The sequence below is a fragment of the Theobroma cacao genome, chromosome 5 (assembly GCF_053813885.1).
Source record: "Theobroma cacao isolate CCN51 chromosome 5, ASM5381388v1, whole genome shotgun sequence".
In the NCBI taxonomy this organism is placed as follows: Eukaryota; Viridiplantae; Streptophyta; class Magnoliopsida; order Malvales; family Malvaceae; genus Theobroma; species Theobroma cacao.
This window is the reverse complement of record NC_142643.1, coordinates 41,644,167-41,659,165: the sequence shown is the minus strand read 5'-3', so window position 1 is coordinate 41,659,165 and position 14,999 is coordinate 41,644,167. Positions and strand designations below refer to the sequence as shown.

General features: G+C 32.3%; 2 protein-coding genes and 1 pseudogene across 5 annotated transcripts; 1 reads left to right on the top strand and 2 right to left on the bottom strand.

Moving 5' to 3' along the window:
- The first annotated feature begins 269 nt into the window (after positions 1-269).
- LOC18599703 (Tetratricopeptide repeat (TPR)-like superfamily protein) lies at positions 270-4,788 on the top strand. Its single transcript, XM_007029774.3, has one exon. The coding sequence runs from the start codon at positions 330-332 to the stop codon at positions 2,997-2,999; it is 2,670 nt and encodes an 889-aa protein (XP_007029836.3). The 5' UTR covers positions 270-329; the 3' UTR covers positions 3,000-4,788.
- Positions 3,537-4,483, bottom strand: LOC18599702 (putative glutathione S-transferase). The gene is made up of 2 exons (XM_018122288.2): positions 4,175-4,483; positions 3,537-4,098 (listed from the first exon to the last, which is right to left on the bottom strand). Exons 1-2 carry the CDS (start codon positions 4,481-4,483, stop codon positions 3,748-3,750), a joined length of 660 nt encoding a protein of 219 aa, XP_017977777.2. The 3' UTR covers positions 3,537-3,747.
- On the bottom strand, positions 4,405-11,150 carry LOC18599701 (F-box/kelch-repeat protein SKIP25 pseudogene; annotated as a pseudogene). Of its 3 annotated transcripts, none has more exons than XR_016026306.1 (2): positions 9,828-11,150; positions 4,405-4,521 (listed from the first exon to the last, which is right to left on the bottom strand). The product of XR_016026306.1 is annotated as an F-box/kelch-repeat protein SKIP25 pseudogene, transcript variant X2 (transcript). The 3 variants fall into 3 exon arrangements; XR_016026307.1 differs by lacking the exon at positions 4,405-4,521 and adding an exon at positions 5,802-6,133; XR_016026305.1 differs by lacking the exon at positions 4,405-4,521 and adding an exon at positions 7,620-7,900.
- Positions 11,151-14,999: the final 3,849 nt, after the last annotated feature.

Genomic DNA, 14,999 nt, shown 5'->3' with positions numbered 1-14,999 from the left:
GAACAAGGAAGAAGGAAGAATAGAACCTGGATCAGTGAACAATAGGAATAATAAGTAGTAGCAAATAACTACCAATGATTATGAGGATGATTATGTGAGTTTTGGTTTCATTTGATTAAACAGTAGGGATATTAAATAGTACTTGAACATACAAATCTTTCTAAAGGTAGTTTTACATATATATTTGTAAAAAGAAATGCTGAAAGTTTCGGAAAATAGCATTATATATTAGTATAAGGCTGATCATGTAATTTGCCCTCTATAGAAATTGTTATAAACCTCTTTTGGAGGGAAACCCAAACCAAACTGCAAAAACATGCTTGAACTTCATGAAAACTTTTAACACTTTACATGAAGCTAGGCATCAAATTCTTTACTCTTCAATCACAAAAGCATTATCATCTGTATCAAATTCTAAACAACTGCACAAAATCCACTCGATAATTATAACTCTAGGACTTGAAAACTCTGTCCTCTTTTCTGGTAAACTTATAAGCAAATATGCTCAGTTCAAAGACCCAACTTCTTCACTCTCAGTTTTCCACCGAGTTTCATCAACAAGCAATGTTTATCAATGGAATTCAATTATTAGAGCTCTTACCCACAATGGGTTGTTCTCTAAAGCACTTGGGTTTTACACCCAAATGCGAAAAATGGATGTTTTGCCTGATAAGTATACATTCCCTTCTGTTGCAAACTCGTGTGCGGCGTCGGTTGATATTGAGATGGGAAAAGTTGTTCATGAGAATGTGTTGGATATGGGTTTAGGCTCAGATTTGTATATTGGGAATGCCTTGGTGGATATGTATGCGCGATTTGGTTGCTTGGCTGAAGCTTTAAAGGTGTTTAATGGAATGCCTGAAAGAGATGTTGTGTCTTGGAATAGTTTGATTTCGGGGTATAGTGCAAATGGGTATTGGGAAGAAGCATTGGAAGTTTATAATATGGCAAGAATGGCGGGAATTATGCCAGATTGTTATACTGTTTCCAGTGTTTTGCCTGCATGTGGTGGATTGGTGGATGTTAAAGAAGGTGAGGTAGTTCATTGTTTGGTTGAGAAGATTGGACTTCACAGGGATGTTGTTGTAAGTAATGGACTTCTTTCTATGTACTTCAAGTTTAATAGGCTTGTGGATGCGCGAAGGATTTTTGATGAGATGGTAGTTAGAGATACTGTTAGTTGGAATACATTGATATGCGGGTATTCTCAGATGGAATTATTCAAAGAGTCGATCCTGTTGTTTATGCAGATGGTTAATAAGTTTGAACCTGACTTACTGACAATTACTTCTGTTCTATGTGCTTGTGGTCATTTACGTGACTTGGAATTTGGAAAATTTGTACATGAGTACATGAAGAGAAGCAGGTATGAGAGTGATACTACTGCTGATAACATTCTTATTGATATGTATTCAAAATGTGGTGACTTGCTGGCTTCACGTGAAGTATTTGACAGAATGATATGCAGGGATTCTGTGTCGTGGAACTCTATAATTAACGGTTATTTTCAATATGGAAAATATGATGAGGCAGTGAAACTTTTTAGGATTATGAAAATTGATTCGAAAGTTGATTCTATCACTTGTGTGATGCTCCTCTCTGCTTCTACTCAGTTAGCAGACAAGGACCTAGGAAAAAAAATTCACTGTGATGTGACTAAACTGGGATTTGATTCTGATATCATTATCAATAATGCTATGATTGATATGTATGCTAAATGTGGGCAAATAAATGACTCAATGAAAATATTTGAATACATGAAAACTCATGATAGAGTTTCATGGAATACAATTATCACAGCATGTGTTCAATCTGGGGATTTCACTTTAGGTTTGAAATTGATTCATCAAATGAGGACTGAGGGATTGAGGGCTGATGTGGCCACTGTATTAGGCATCTTGCCTATGTGCTTTTTTCTTGCTGCCAAACGGCAAGGTCAAGAGATCCATGGATGTATTTTCAGATTAGGCTTTGAAACAGATGTTCCAGTTGGGAATGCACTAATTGAAATGTACTCTAAATGTGGTAGTTTAACAATTTCTCTCGAAGTATTTGATCGTATGAAAGTGAGAGATGTGGTTACATGGACTACTATGATCTCTGCATATGGGATGTATGGTGAAGGCAAGAAAGCATTGAGAGCTTTTGCAGAGATGGAAGCAACTGGTGTTATTCCTGACCATGTTGCCTTTGTTGCCATCATCTATGCTTGTAGCCATTCAGGTTTGGTCGAAGAGGGTTTGGCTTCCTTCGATCGGATGAAAAAAGTTTACAACTTGGAGCGTCGGATCGAACATTATGCTTGTGTAGTTGATCTCCTTTCTCGTTCTGGATTGATTTCTAAAGCAGAGGAGTTCATCTATTCAATGCCAATGAAGCCAGATGCAAGTATATGGGGATCTCTACTTAGTGCTTGTCGATCATGTGGTAACATAGAGGTAGCACAACGTGTCTCTGAGCGGATCCTTGAGTTAAATTCAAATGATACTGGGTATTATGTTTTAGCATCCAATGTATGTGCCATTTTAGGGAAGTGGGATCAAGTTAGAATGATACGAAAATCCATAAAAGCTAGAGGGCTCAAAAAAGATCCTGGATGTAGCTGGATAGAAATTAAAAGAAGGTTGTATGTGTTTGGAACTGGGGACAAGTTCTTTGAGCAGTTTGATGAGGTTACTAAGTTACTAGGGATAATTTCTGGTTTGATGGCTAAGGAAGGTTATGTTGCTGATCTGAGATATGTTTTGCATGATATTGAAGAGGATGAGAAGAGAGACCTGCTTTGTGGGCACAGTGAAAGGCTTGCCATAGCATTTGGATTATTAAACACAAAGCCAGGGACTCCATTGCATATCATGAAAAACCTTCGTGTTTGTGGGGATTGTCACACTGTGACCAAGTATATATCAATGATTATGCAAAGAGAAATATTAGTAAGAGATGCCAATCGCTTTCATATCTTCAAGGATGGAATATGTAGTTGTGGAGATCATTGGTGACGGATCTCTTTACTTGTTCACATTTTTTATGGCTGAAAAGTATGTATGGTAGTATTCAAAGCTTATATTTGTGCCCCATTCATCTTGCAGTTTTATTACTTTTTTTATTGGACATGATTTCTTGACTATGCAAGGATGATCTTTCATAGTTTCCATCACATTCTATCACAAAAGACAATGAATGTAAAATCTGTCTTGGAGAAACTAGATGCTTCTGGCAAATATTACTATTTTATATCTGTCTACTCCTAGCTGGCATTTAGTTATCCTAGACAAAGCACATATTCAATTGGTATCTAGACTTATCTGTTTGTCAAAATATGCAGCTTATTGCTTGGCGTGGACCTGCCACGCTCAAGAAAAATTTCACTGTGCATATGGAGGCATAAAGAAAGGGAAACAATGATGCATATTACTGGCAGATTTAAGCATGAAGCCTGCATTTATTTATTTTGTTTATTATTCACTTATAATCCATTTGATAAAGTTGTTTCTTTGAATTTTACAGTCTAGGAGCTAGATCTCATGGATAAGAAGTGTTAAAATCAGCAACATGTTGGATATAATTCGTAAGGCAATCTGTCTCCACTATTACAACTTCTGTTTCTTAACAGAGCAAAAGGGGAAGTCCCACATTTATGGTAATACGACTGAATAGACTCAAGGGCCTTGTCTACACGAATGGTTTGAAACTATTGCTAGCCATATGATGCCTAAGGTAATTATTCATGGAAAGCCTGAGAACAGTTCATTTTGCTGGATGATATTTCTCATAAAGTGCCTGGTACTTGATGACCAGCTTGTCATGAGGTGGCCAGTAATCCTTGATTATTGGATGTTCTGAAAACTCTGGCTGCCAGGCCAATAATAATGGATATCTCTCATCAAGTATTTTCAAGCCAGCCACCTCTTCAAAAACAGGGGCTAAGTTGGCAAGCCAACCAAAAACAAGATCAGCCAGCCCTATCGTCTCTCCACCGAAGAATTTCTTTCCCTTGAGCTCTTCTTCTACAAATTTCAGGCTCTCCAGCACTGCACCCATAGCTTCCTCTCGCTCTTTTCCTTCTTTGGTGAAAGCACTCCAGATCGATGGTAGAAGCTGCATTAAGAAGAAACGGTGTGAACACGTTTTAACAGTGACAAATGCCAGTCCTTTCAGAAACTTAAAGTATTACCTTTTCATCGTTGAATTTCGCCCAAAAGCGTGCGTTGGCTTTCCCCAAAGGATCTTCAGGCAATATCGGATTCTGCTTCCATGTCTCCTCAATGTATTCAAGAATTACAAGTGACTCTGAGATGGGTTTTCCATTGTGAACAAGCACTGGAACTTTCTTGTAGACAGGATTATACTGAAGAAGCAAAGCACTCTTGTTGGATAGATCTTCATCTATTGCTTCATACTGTATGCCCTTGAGCTTCAAAGCCCAGACAACCCTTGCAGCAAAAGGGGTTGACCATGTCTTGAAAAGCTTCACTTCTGCCATGCTGTTTGCTATCTCAACCTTTCATAATTCAACATGACCTATATATCCAAACGGTGTGACGTGAAAAACAAAAAAAAAAAGAAAAAAAGGAAATTGAATAGAAAACGAAAGGAAGATGAAATGAATTTTCTTTGGAAACTTTTTGGACTTGTGCATTTGGTCTCAGCACATGGGCGGCTCTTACGACTTTGTGTGGCAGGCTTGGGTCTTTAATTTTGATGACGTCTTTGTCCATGTAATTCCAAAAAGCAAAAATAGAAAACATGAAAGGCAAATAAAATGCACTAAAGTAAATTTGGGGAAAATTTTTTTTTGTCTAAAATGTTGAGCAAAAATTAAAACTAAAATGTCTTTTTGAATAGCTCATTTATAATATATAGATATATAATTGTAATATGGATTTATTTGCCTTGGTATTTTAACTACAAATTCATTCATTAAATTTCATATTTTTTGGGTTAAAAATGAAATATTTTAACTACAAAGCAAAAAGCGAAAACGAAAACGTAGAATCAAAACTCTATGCACCTGTCTATACAAACATTTTAAAGAGGACTTGGAAGACCATCCTTGTTAAGAATGGGTACTAAAGAAGATGAACTCAATTTTCTGAACACATCCCCTTATTCAACTGAGATAAAATAAAATCATATTAAAATACTATTTTAAATCTATTATTCAAAGATAAAATCGTAGTTTTAATCGATTTCTGTGAGCTCTATTTGCAATTTGTTAAAACAATTTAAAAAAAAAATGGAAAGAGGTGGTTAGTTTTTGTATTTGGTTTTCATATATAGTAAAAAATGGTTGTATACGATCAATGATAATTAGATGGAGCAATTTGATATGAGTTGTTTTCTTCTCTTAAATTGTGACTACAAAAGTAATTTAAAAGAGTCAAATTTAAGATTAATTTTTTCTATTGTGACGCTAATGTGGTATGTTAGCATATTATAATAGATAACAATAATGATGTGGCATGTTACAGTGACATGATGATATGATCATATGACCATATGATATTTATATTATTAATGTCAGTATTATCTTAGTGTTATATCAGTATCACATGAATATAAAATTATAAGTAACATTTTAATTAATTACAAATGAATCAACTATTAATCATAAAAATCTATTTAATTTAAAATAAAAATATAAGAACTTGATTTAACACAATAAAAGAATAAAAACTTATTTAAATTTTTTTTAAATAATTTTAAAACTTTTTCAAAATTTAAATTCAAATCTTATTCAATTATTCATCAATAATACAGAGAATTCAGTATATATGGATGGAAGACATTGTTGGAATTGAGCAGTGCAATGGAAAGAAAGAGACATGAATGTTGATTTATATGCGTTTAATGCAAAATCTAAAAGAAAATAAAAAGTTAAGATAAAATGGATGCCTAATTGGGCTGATTTTGAGCATATCAAACTTCTTCTCCAATCCATCAAACTCAATTCAGGTTGCAACTTTGCAGGTCCTCTAATTTGCTGTACGATTGTAGATCATGGTTACTGGACTTGTAATTTAATTTCATTTTGCTTTGATGATCATATATTCGAAAGACCCACCGGACAGATTAAACCAAGCAGTTAGGTCCAAAGGGTCCATAAACCAAAAAGCCCGAAACTCAGACAAGTCTGCATGTCAGTGCGTGGGGATAAGAGACAGATGATCAGATACAGAGCCAGAAATTGAATGGTACTGAGAACGGGCATTGCCTCAAGTTCAAAAACTTATGCAAGTAAGGTCCATATATACCCCTATGCCACAGTCATGCTTTATTCTTCAAAAAGAATTCAAAGATTTTGAAGTAAGCATGTTGGAATCATTACGTGATGATGATGATTCTAGGCAAAGCACTAAAATCCAACTAAGAATAAATAAAAATACAAATCTTGGAGTTATTACATGTCAGCATTAATTATTACAACCTAAAAACAGGTTTTTTGACGTGTGAAAATATGAATCATATGGACAGGAGGAGAAAGACAAAAGAAAAAGGTTTCCTATCAGGCTTGTGTATACCCTATTGCAGAGAATAATAAATAAGTAAAGGTGGGTATCGTAGGAGCTTTGCATTTTTCTACTCATTTGTCTTTGAATCTTTATTTTGTAGCATTTCATGTGAACCCCCCCTTATCTCTTACTTTTCTATATAGACCCAATTGTTTCTTGAGTTCTTTTTTTAAATAGACTTCATGTATAAGATATTTTTGATAATAGGTCTATTTATAATTTTAATTATTTTTAATTTAAAAAATTAAAATTTAGATAAAATTATTCTTAATGAAATTGACCCGTTCCGCATCTCAATCTGAAACCTCTTAACGAGTCCCGTATGTTTAGGTCTACGTCTCAAACCAACTCATATTCTTTGAGCTTTTCTCGTCAGACTATTTATTTCTGAAGTATTCCTTACTAGAAAAAAAATGTTTAAACATTTTAAGTATTTTGGAATAGTTTTTGATACATGAAGAAAACTTTTGAGCGTTTTGAGTATTTTTAAGCATTTTCAAGTGATTTTTGATATATAAAGAAAAACTTTTGAATATTCTTTGTTAAGTAAGCACATTTGTTAATTATGTTGTTAAATGAAATATGGTGTATCGTCTGAAGTTGTTGATCTTATTAAATGAAATTCAGTAGTTTTTGTGGTTTTTAAGCATTACGTGACTAATTTTTAGACATTACGTGACTGACTTTAGACATTGCATGACTGACTTTGAGTATTACGTAACTAGTTTTTAAGTATTGTGTGACTGATTGATATGACATTATGTGACTAATTGATAAGCATTGTGTGACTTGTTAGTAAGGCATTGTGTGACTTGTTAGTAAGGTATTGCGTGACTAATGAGTAAGGCATTGTGTGACTTAGGCATTACTTAAAAATCAAACACGTAATGTCTTAAAACCAATCACAAAATGTTTAAAACCAATCACGTAATGCCTAAAAACTAGTCACACAGTGATTAAATTATGTAATACCTAAAAATCAGTCTTGTAATACTTAAAAACCAGTCTAATTAATTTCAACTCCTCAACTTTGGGGTTCTATGAATAAACCAATAAACTTAAGAACCTAAAACATATATTTTTTTTTTCTAAACCATGAAATTTTACATTTCATAAAAAATAGGTTACAAAACTCCATAACCCTCCAAAGTAAGACAAAATATATCCTTATCGAGATGACCTTGCTTACTCCCCTTATACAAAAACAAAATATAGCCCTTCACAAAATATTTTCTGAACAATTTCAACTCAAAATCTCATAAAAAAATCATAATCTCTAGCAAATATGCTTAACAATCATCCTAATCTTAAACACACAAAATCATGAACTACCATAAAACTCATCAAACATGTTTTAGTTGTTCCTTTTACCTGAGCAAAATCGTTGCCTGCAAAAAGTAAAATCGCTATTCATCACCCTTCAGAACTCCAAGATCCACCATCCAAAAAAATAAAATAAAATAAAAAATAGGTTGATGTCATCTCTGTACTTTAGATCACGAGATAGACAGTATTTGACCAGAAAGAAATCAAGATTTAATTTTAAAATTTCTGTCTGGATGACGGGATAAAGAAAACTGAAATCATTTTAATTTGTTTGAAATTGTTTAAAATGTATTGTTGTCAAGTCATGTAAAAAATTGATCAAAAATAATTAAAATTATAAAAAATAATATTTTTGAATTAAGCTTACGAGAAAGATTATTTTTCATAATTTTCTTTTGTTTCTTTCCCTCTTGAGGTCTGAGGCCTTCCTTTCCCCTCGCACCTTCAAATGCATGGGAATAAGAAACTGTAGACTCCATTTCATGTATACAATTTATACAATTTTCTTAGTCAAAAGAGGGCAACTAAATGTTGTACAAACCTAATATGAAATACCTTGGTGGATTTGGTAGAGTTTGGGAGGATCAAATTGATGTAGAGGACAAAAGGTCAGGTATAAACATGTTGTTGGTTTTTTCTTTTTCTAATAAACAAAAGAAGTTTTCATCAAAAGCTTGGAAGAAACTAATTAAGATATATAGCTTTTCTTAATGTACAACTGTTCCTTTACCCAAGTTGTACATTTAATACATATATAAGAGGGTCAAATAATTAAGTGGACGTAGGTGTTAGTTCATCAAACAAGGTGCTTCCTTCGACTAGCTAATTTCATTTATTAAAATTAAAATTAATGTGGTTTTGACCAAATGCAAAGAAGGAAATTAATGCAATGCACACGACACGAGTAAGTTCACCAAATCCATGGAATTTTGTGGGTTTTTATTAATTTCTTGTACCATTCGAAACTATTTGAAAGAAATCGATTTAGGAGACAATATAGGGTTAGGCTATTAAATGAGCCGTACAATTCCTTTTAGACTGAATGAATGCATAGGCGTGTCAAGTTACGAGCCACACACAACTTCATACAAAAAGAAAGGGACGTAACATTAGTCCATGGTATTTTTTTTTTGTCTCAAAAGTAATAGCATTATTGAGGAAGTCCTCGAATCATATATGTATATATATAAATTACCTTTCCAAAAATATATATGTATTTAAATTATTGAATAAAGTTTGTCAACTAGACAGACACTAGCTCATCTGTCAAATCTTGTCAAGATTTTAACAGTTAATTTGATGAATAGATGGTTTTGAAGCCCAATTTAAGAAGGTTGTCTATTATTAGTATGAAATTTTTAAGTCAATGATGAAAATAAATTTCTTTTTTAAAAAAATAATTTTCGAAGACATTACTTAAATAAGTTGGTTGAGCAGATTGATTAAATATACTATAGCTTTAAAATAAGGTTCCAGAAAAGTCTCTTTGATTCTTATATTGAATCTAAAGTTATTTAATTTGTTAATTTATTTATTGATTTAACTTAAAAACAAACAAAATTAAGAAAAGTAGGTTTTGTTAAGTTGTATGAAATGTTCCAAGGATTGAATATACACATGTAGAGCACAGTGCTTTTACCATTGTTTTTAGTATTAATTTTTAAATATAATCACAATATGCATGATTTATTTTTAAGATTTTTATATGATCTGACTTGTTAAAATAACGACAAGTATCTGGATATTTAATTAATTAATTGATATATAATTTCCTGCTTAAAGGAGTAGGTTCAAATTCCCTTCTTCAAATCCAAAAAAACATAATGATAAAATTTAACATATAAATGTATAGTATTGCAGTGCATTGATGGAACATAAATTTGAACTCATGTACATAAGTGAAATTCATATATTTAAACACAAACCCTAAATCACAAAAAGGAAAAAAGGGAAATAAAACAAATAAAGGGAGAAGAAAAGAAACAAAACCTGATTTGAACATGAACTACTGCTGCCTAGTAATTCTAGGCAAAACATGCGCAGCAACCACTTCGAACCCAGGTGGTGGCGCCACCTCCCAGAACCTGGCTGCAGCCCTTTCTTCCCCAACATCCACCACTATAATTTTTTCCCCATTTGCTGAAACCGCACAAATCTTCCCTCTTCCTGCTGCGATTTGTTCTGCACGTTTAAGCTGTTCCAGCTCGATCAACGCCACCCAGCAATCCTTTTCAGCGTCGTACTTGCTTAAAGAACCTTTCACTTCATCAATCACATAAATCACATCTTCATCCATCGTTGCCGCCGGCCCATTCCAACCAGCTACCATTCCACAGGGCATTTCTTCCCACTTGTCCAATTCAACGTTGTAAACCGCACCTTCTTTCACTGCATTGCCTTTGACATTAACCATGCAAAGTTTCCCTCTATAACCAACTGCATCCACTGCTTCCCTACTGAACCTTCCATCTTTAAGCTGTGCCTTGTTTTCCCAACCCCAACTTTCACTCTTCTGGTTTAAGTCCCACTGTTCCATCGACCTTGCCACATCTCCTCTGTAATAAGAGCCAACAACACCGCTTGCCATGTAGACCACCCCTCGGACTGCGCCTGTGGCGCACCACCGGCGTGGGGTGGAGATTTGGGGCCCGTAAAACCAGCGGTTGGACTCTGGGTGGAAGAGCAAAGGGCTGGAAAGTGCAGGGGAAAAATTGTGAGTTGTGGCAGCTATGAGTACTAAATGGTTGGAGACTGTCAAGGATTGTATTGGGAGTTTTCGAGATAGAAAAGAAGGGTGGCGGTGGAGGAGATGAAGAGGAGGGTTTTGTGGAGGGCTGGGAAGTGGTCTCCAAGCTGCTGATAATGGCTCAAAGGAGAAGAATTCGATTGAGTTTCGATAAGCAACTTCCCCATGGCTTATTGTGGTGGGGTTTTGCAAAGGAGAAAGGAGAGCGTAGAGGGAGAAGAAGGGAGGGAAAGAAGGAGAGTAAAGGAGGCGACGCCAGGAGTGGCAAACAGAGAAAAGAAGGGAAGGAAAGAGAGAGGAGAGACAGAGTTGAGCTAGATCGTCAGGGAGGCCTGGTAAAAGGGTTTCATTGTCAGAATCATCAAAGGAACCATTCTTAGGTCGTTTGCTGCATTGAATGGTTTCCATGGAGAAAATGGCTCAAGGACTAGAAGAGTAGATGTGGGAAGGCGAGGGGAGGGGATGGGGGCTTTTTATCTTTTTGTTGGGGCTCATATTTCTTTAATGTGATTTGTGAAGTTTCAATTTCAACATCGGAATGGTTTCTTAATACTCAGCATACAACTAATAAAAGAGATGGATTCCGAAGAAGATTTATACTTAATATAGAAGCTTCTATCTTCCATGTCAAGCTGAATATTCTGCCTTATATTAATTAAAATTTTTGAAATTTTTTACATAATACTTGGAAAACTTTTAAATTATTCAAAAAACTTTCAAATAAGCATTTTATTTTTCTATTGCATTCAATTAAATTTTAGTATTTTTTATTTTAGACCAAATAGACACTTATGATTAATGATTGACGAATTATCATTAATCAAAATATTATTTATTATTTTATATCTATATGACATAAGGGTAAAATATATCACATAATCATGTCATCATATCACATTTATTATCATCATTTGATATGGAACAACAAATGATGTTTTCATTAGCAACAATTAATCCTAAAGATTTATTTGAATCAAAATAAAAATATAAGAATTTGATTAAAAATAATAAAAAATAAAAATTTATTTAAATTTTTTTGAATAGTTCCAGATCTTTTTTAAGTATCATGTCAAAAATTTCTTGTGCTTTTTTTTTCAAATCAAATGTTTATGTTTGATTTGGTGAAAAAATTTTAAAAAGCAAAATGCTATGACTTTAATGTTCCTTGCCTTTATTTTAAAATTTTTTATAGTATTGATGCGTTATAATTTTTAATGACAAAAAGTGAAAAAAAATCAAATATTAATATAGAACATAAAAAAATTAAAGTCGTTGATGTTAAAAAAAAGAATTTGGACATAATATTGGAATAATTTAAAAGGAAAAATAAGTTAAAGTATTCAAAATTATTGACTTTAACAAAAGAAATTTTTTTTTATTTTCATTGAAAAAATAAAAATATTTCATAACTTTTTTTATTTATTTATAATTGAAAGACTCGAACTTTGCTATTAAGGTAAGAAAATCATATACTAACTAATAAATTAAATACTCATATAGTTTTATAACCTTTTTTCTTGGAAAGAAAACTATAGTAATAATTTTGAAATTAATTTATTAGCAATAAATACTAAGAAAAGGAAAAGGCGACAATAGAATCCTGAAATTAATGGCAGGCATGACATAGTATATGTTCCAAAAGACTTTTTTCTCGGCCCACTTACTTTACCAATTGATTATCCTTTTTAATTTTGGTACAACTACTTTTTCTGTCGATAGCCGCCAAATAACTCTTCCACTTGCCCTAAAAGAGGACTCCTAAGGGAGCTGCACTTGCCGATGCGGCAACTCTTGCACCTCTCAATATATATATATATTTTTTAAGGAAGGGTTTGAATATATTAATTAATAAATTAAATATTTATATATTTTTAATATTTGTTAATCAATTATATTTTTATTTTGACATCATTGAAATTGGTTTTCAAGACCTTTTTGTTTGTAGTAAGAAATTTATAAAAGTGATATTTTATGATCACATATCTTATATTATTTGATCTGATTAAGTAGAATTAGGACATCTTATAATCAGATTGGGTAGTAAAATTGTTGCTTTTTATATGTTTGGGTAAGATTTTGATAAAGTCTATAAAGTACTTGCTATACAGATTTTATTATAAATAATAATTTTTAATATTATTTTTTAAAATTATTTATAATTGATGTAATATTAATTATTCAAACTATAATTTTAAATTTTCATTTTTTATGAGTCAAATTTAATTTATTAAATTTAATTTTATTGATAATATATGTAAAAATTGATTTAAAGTTATTTTTATCTAGGATTTGAGTTCAAAACAGATTTTATGATTGATACCCATATTATTTATAATTTAATATGTTGAGTTCGAACCTTTTGCAAGTATTAATAATTGAGTTATGGTATAAGTGTTGATTTTTAATTAAGTTCGAGTATGATATGAATAATATTAGTAAATACCGTATGTGTTGTCATACCTAAATAAAAAGGAAAAAAATACAATACGTTGTGCTAATAGCATAACTCAGAAATGAAATTCCTTAATTAAGCTAAAGTATAAGCAACTACATTGAATAATGTAGGAAATTTTAGTCATAATTGGCTATTTGGTACCATATGCCCACACACATTTGATTTTAACATTTTTTTTGTCTCATTGAAAGAAAATTAAGATCAAGAATTAATTAAAATTAAAAAGTTTAGTTAGATGTTAAATCATAAAAAAGATATGCACTTAATTCCTTAAAAAGATATTATACACTTTTTATTTTGGTCACATACCATAAATATCACAAAAGCTAAGTCTATAGGCTACATATCAAACGTTTCTATCACGTGATTGAGTTCCAAAACCGACATTGCTTACCTATATTAAACAGCTTTCTTTCCGTCGGCTAAACTAACCTTATCTATAAATTATATATGGACTTGATTTTTTATTTTTAACATAATATTTAAAAAAACTCTTAAATTATTTAAAAAATTTTAAATAAATCTTTATAATTTTATTACATTCAATCAAAATTTTATATTTTTATTTTAAACCAAACAAGACTTTATAACTAATAATTGACTTGATCAAAATGTAATACGTCATTCTATATCATGTGGTACTGATGTGGTTTGTTAACATAACATAATTGATAATAATGTGACATGTTGACATATCATAACTAATGATGAAGTGACATGTTCGTTTGATATGGTATCATGATAATGTGATATTTTTCACATTTTACATTAACGTCGTTATGTCAATGCTATGAAAATATAAAATAATAAGTGATATTTTGACTAATGAGAATTAATCTATAATTAATCATAAAAATTTATTTGATCTAAAATAAAAATATAGTGACTTGATTGAACCTAATAAAAAAATAAAAATTTATTTAAATTTTCTTAAGCATTATGCCTTTTTTTTTTTTTCAGTTTTTTCAAATATATGAAATAACTCTATTTAAAAATCTTAATTTGATATATTGAGATGGAACGAAAGAGATTTATAAAATAAAAAGAAAAAAAATACATTTTTATCGTGTAGCCACAAACCCGATAAAAATCTTCATATGTACCAAACTAGACCTTTTCGTATTTAAAGAGGATCGGAGCCATCGCATGCTTCTTGTTCTTTGATTTTGATCTGTCATGGGAACTATTCCTCCTGTATACAGTAGTGGTTCTCCTTCTTATTGCAATCATTTTCATATTTAAAGGACAGAAATGGGTAGTTTTCTGGAACAAATTTCTATCTGAAATTGACGGTGAAGTTGTGCAGGTTGCAGCCTGCTAAGCCCGAGGAAATGGCTTTGCCCTTTTGGCAGGGTAGAGACTTGAGAAGATATCCAAACATGGATGTGGGCATAGCCTGCACTTGCCTATTTCAGAAAGAGCCAAGCATCAGAAAACGAAAGTGTTAATAATTAGGCAGCAATTGCTATTTCCTGCTTGTTCAGGAAACTGGGAGAGCCATTCTTTTGAAAGGAACTCCTCATTGTTGGACTGAATTAATGAAGCTGACACTGCTGCATTGCAATCATAATGAGAATATCAAACTCTAATTTCTAAAGCGTTAATTCCAGTACCAACTTCCTTTTTATGGACCCAGGGTTTACCAGAAGCTACTTGCTTTGGAAAGATCTTCCCTGGCAAAGGAGGATGCCCGATTTGTCTAAGAATTTTTGCAGGCTGTTCCTGTTTTCTCCTATTCATTTTTAAGGAGGGTGAGTTCATATATATGAATATATATACCTTCTAAAACTATGCTACTTGTGTTCTTTTTTGCAGTGATATGGAGTGCCTAAAGTTACTGCACTGAAAATATGTTCAGAGAAGCTATAGACGATCTGGATGCAAGGCAGATGATGATTGTCAGCAAAAGTGTTTGCAAATGCATAACCACGCTGGAGGATCAGGACAATGTCTTCCTAAT

Excerpts from the sequence above, each read along its gene's own strand:
- LOC18599702 (XM_018122288.2), bottom strand. The coding sequence starts at position 4,483 with ATGGCAGAAGTGAAGCTTTTCAAGACATGGTCAACCCCTTTTGCTGCA. Across the intron at positions 4,099-4,174 it reads CGAAATTCAACGATGAAAAG|CTTCTACCATCGATCTGGAG; the intron begins GTAATACTTTAA and ends TTCTTAATGCAG.
- LOC18599703 (XM_007029774.3), top strand. The coding sequence starts at position 330 with ATGAAAACTTTTAACACTTTACATGAAGCTAGGCATCAAATTCTTTAC.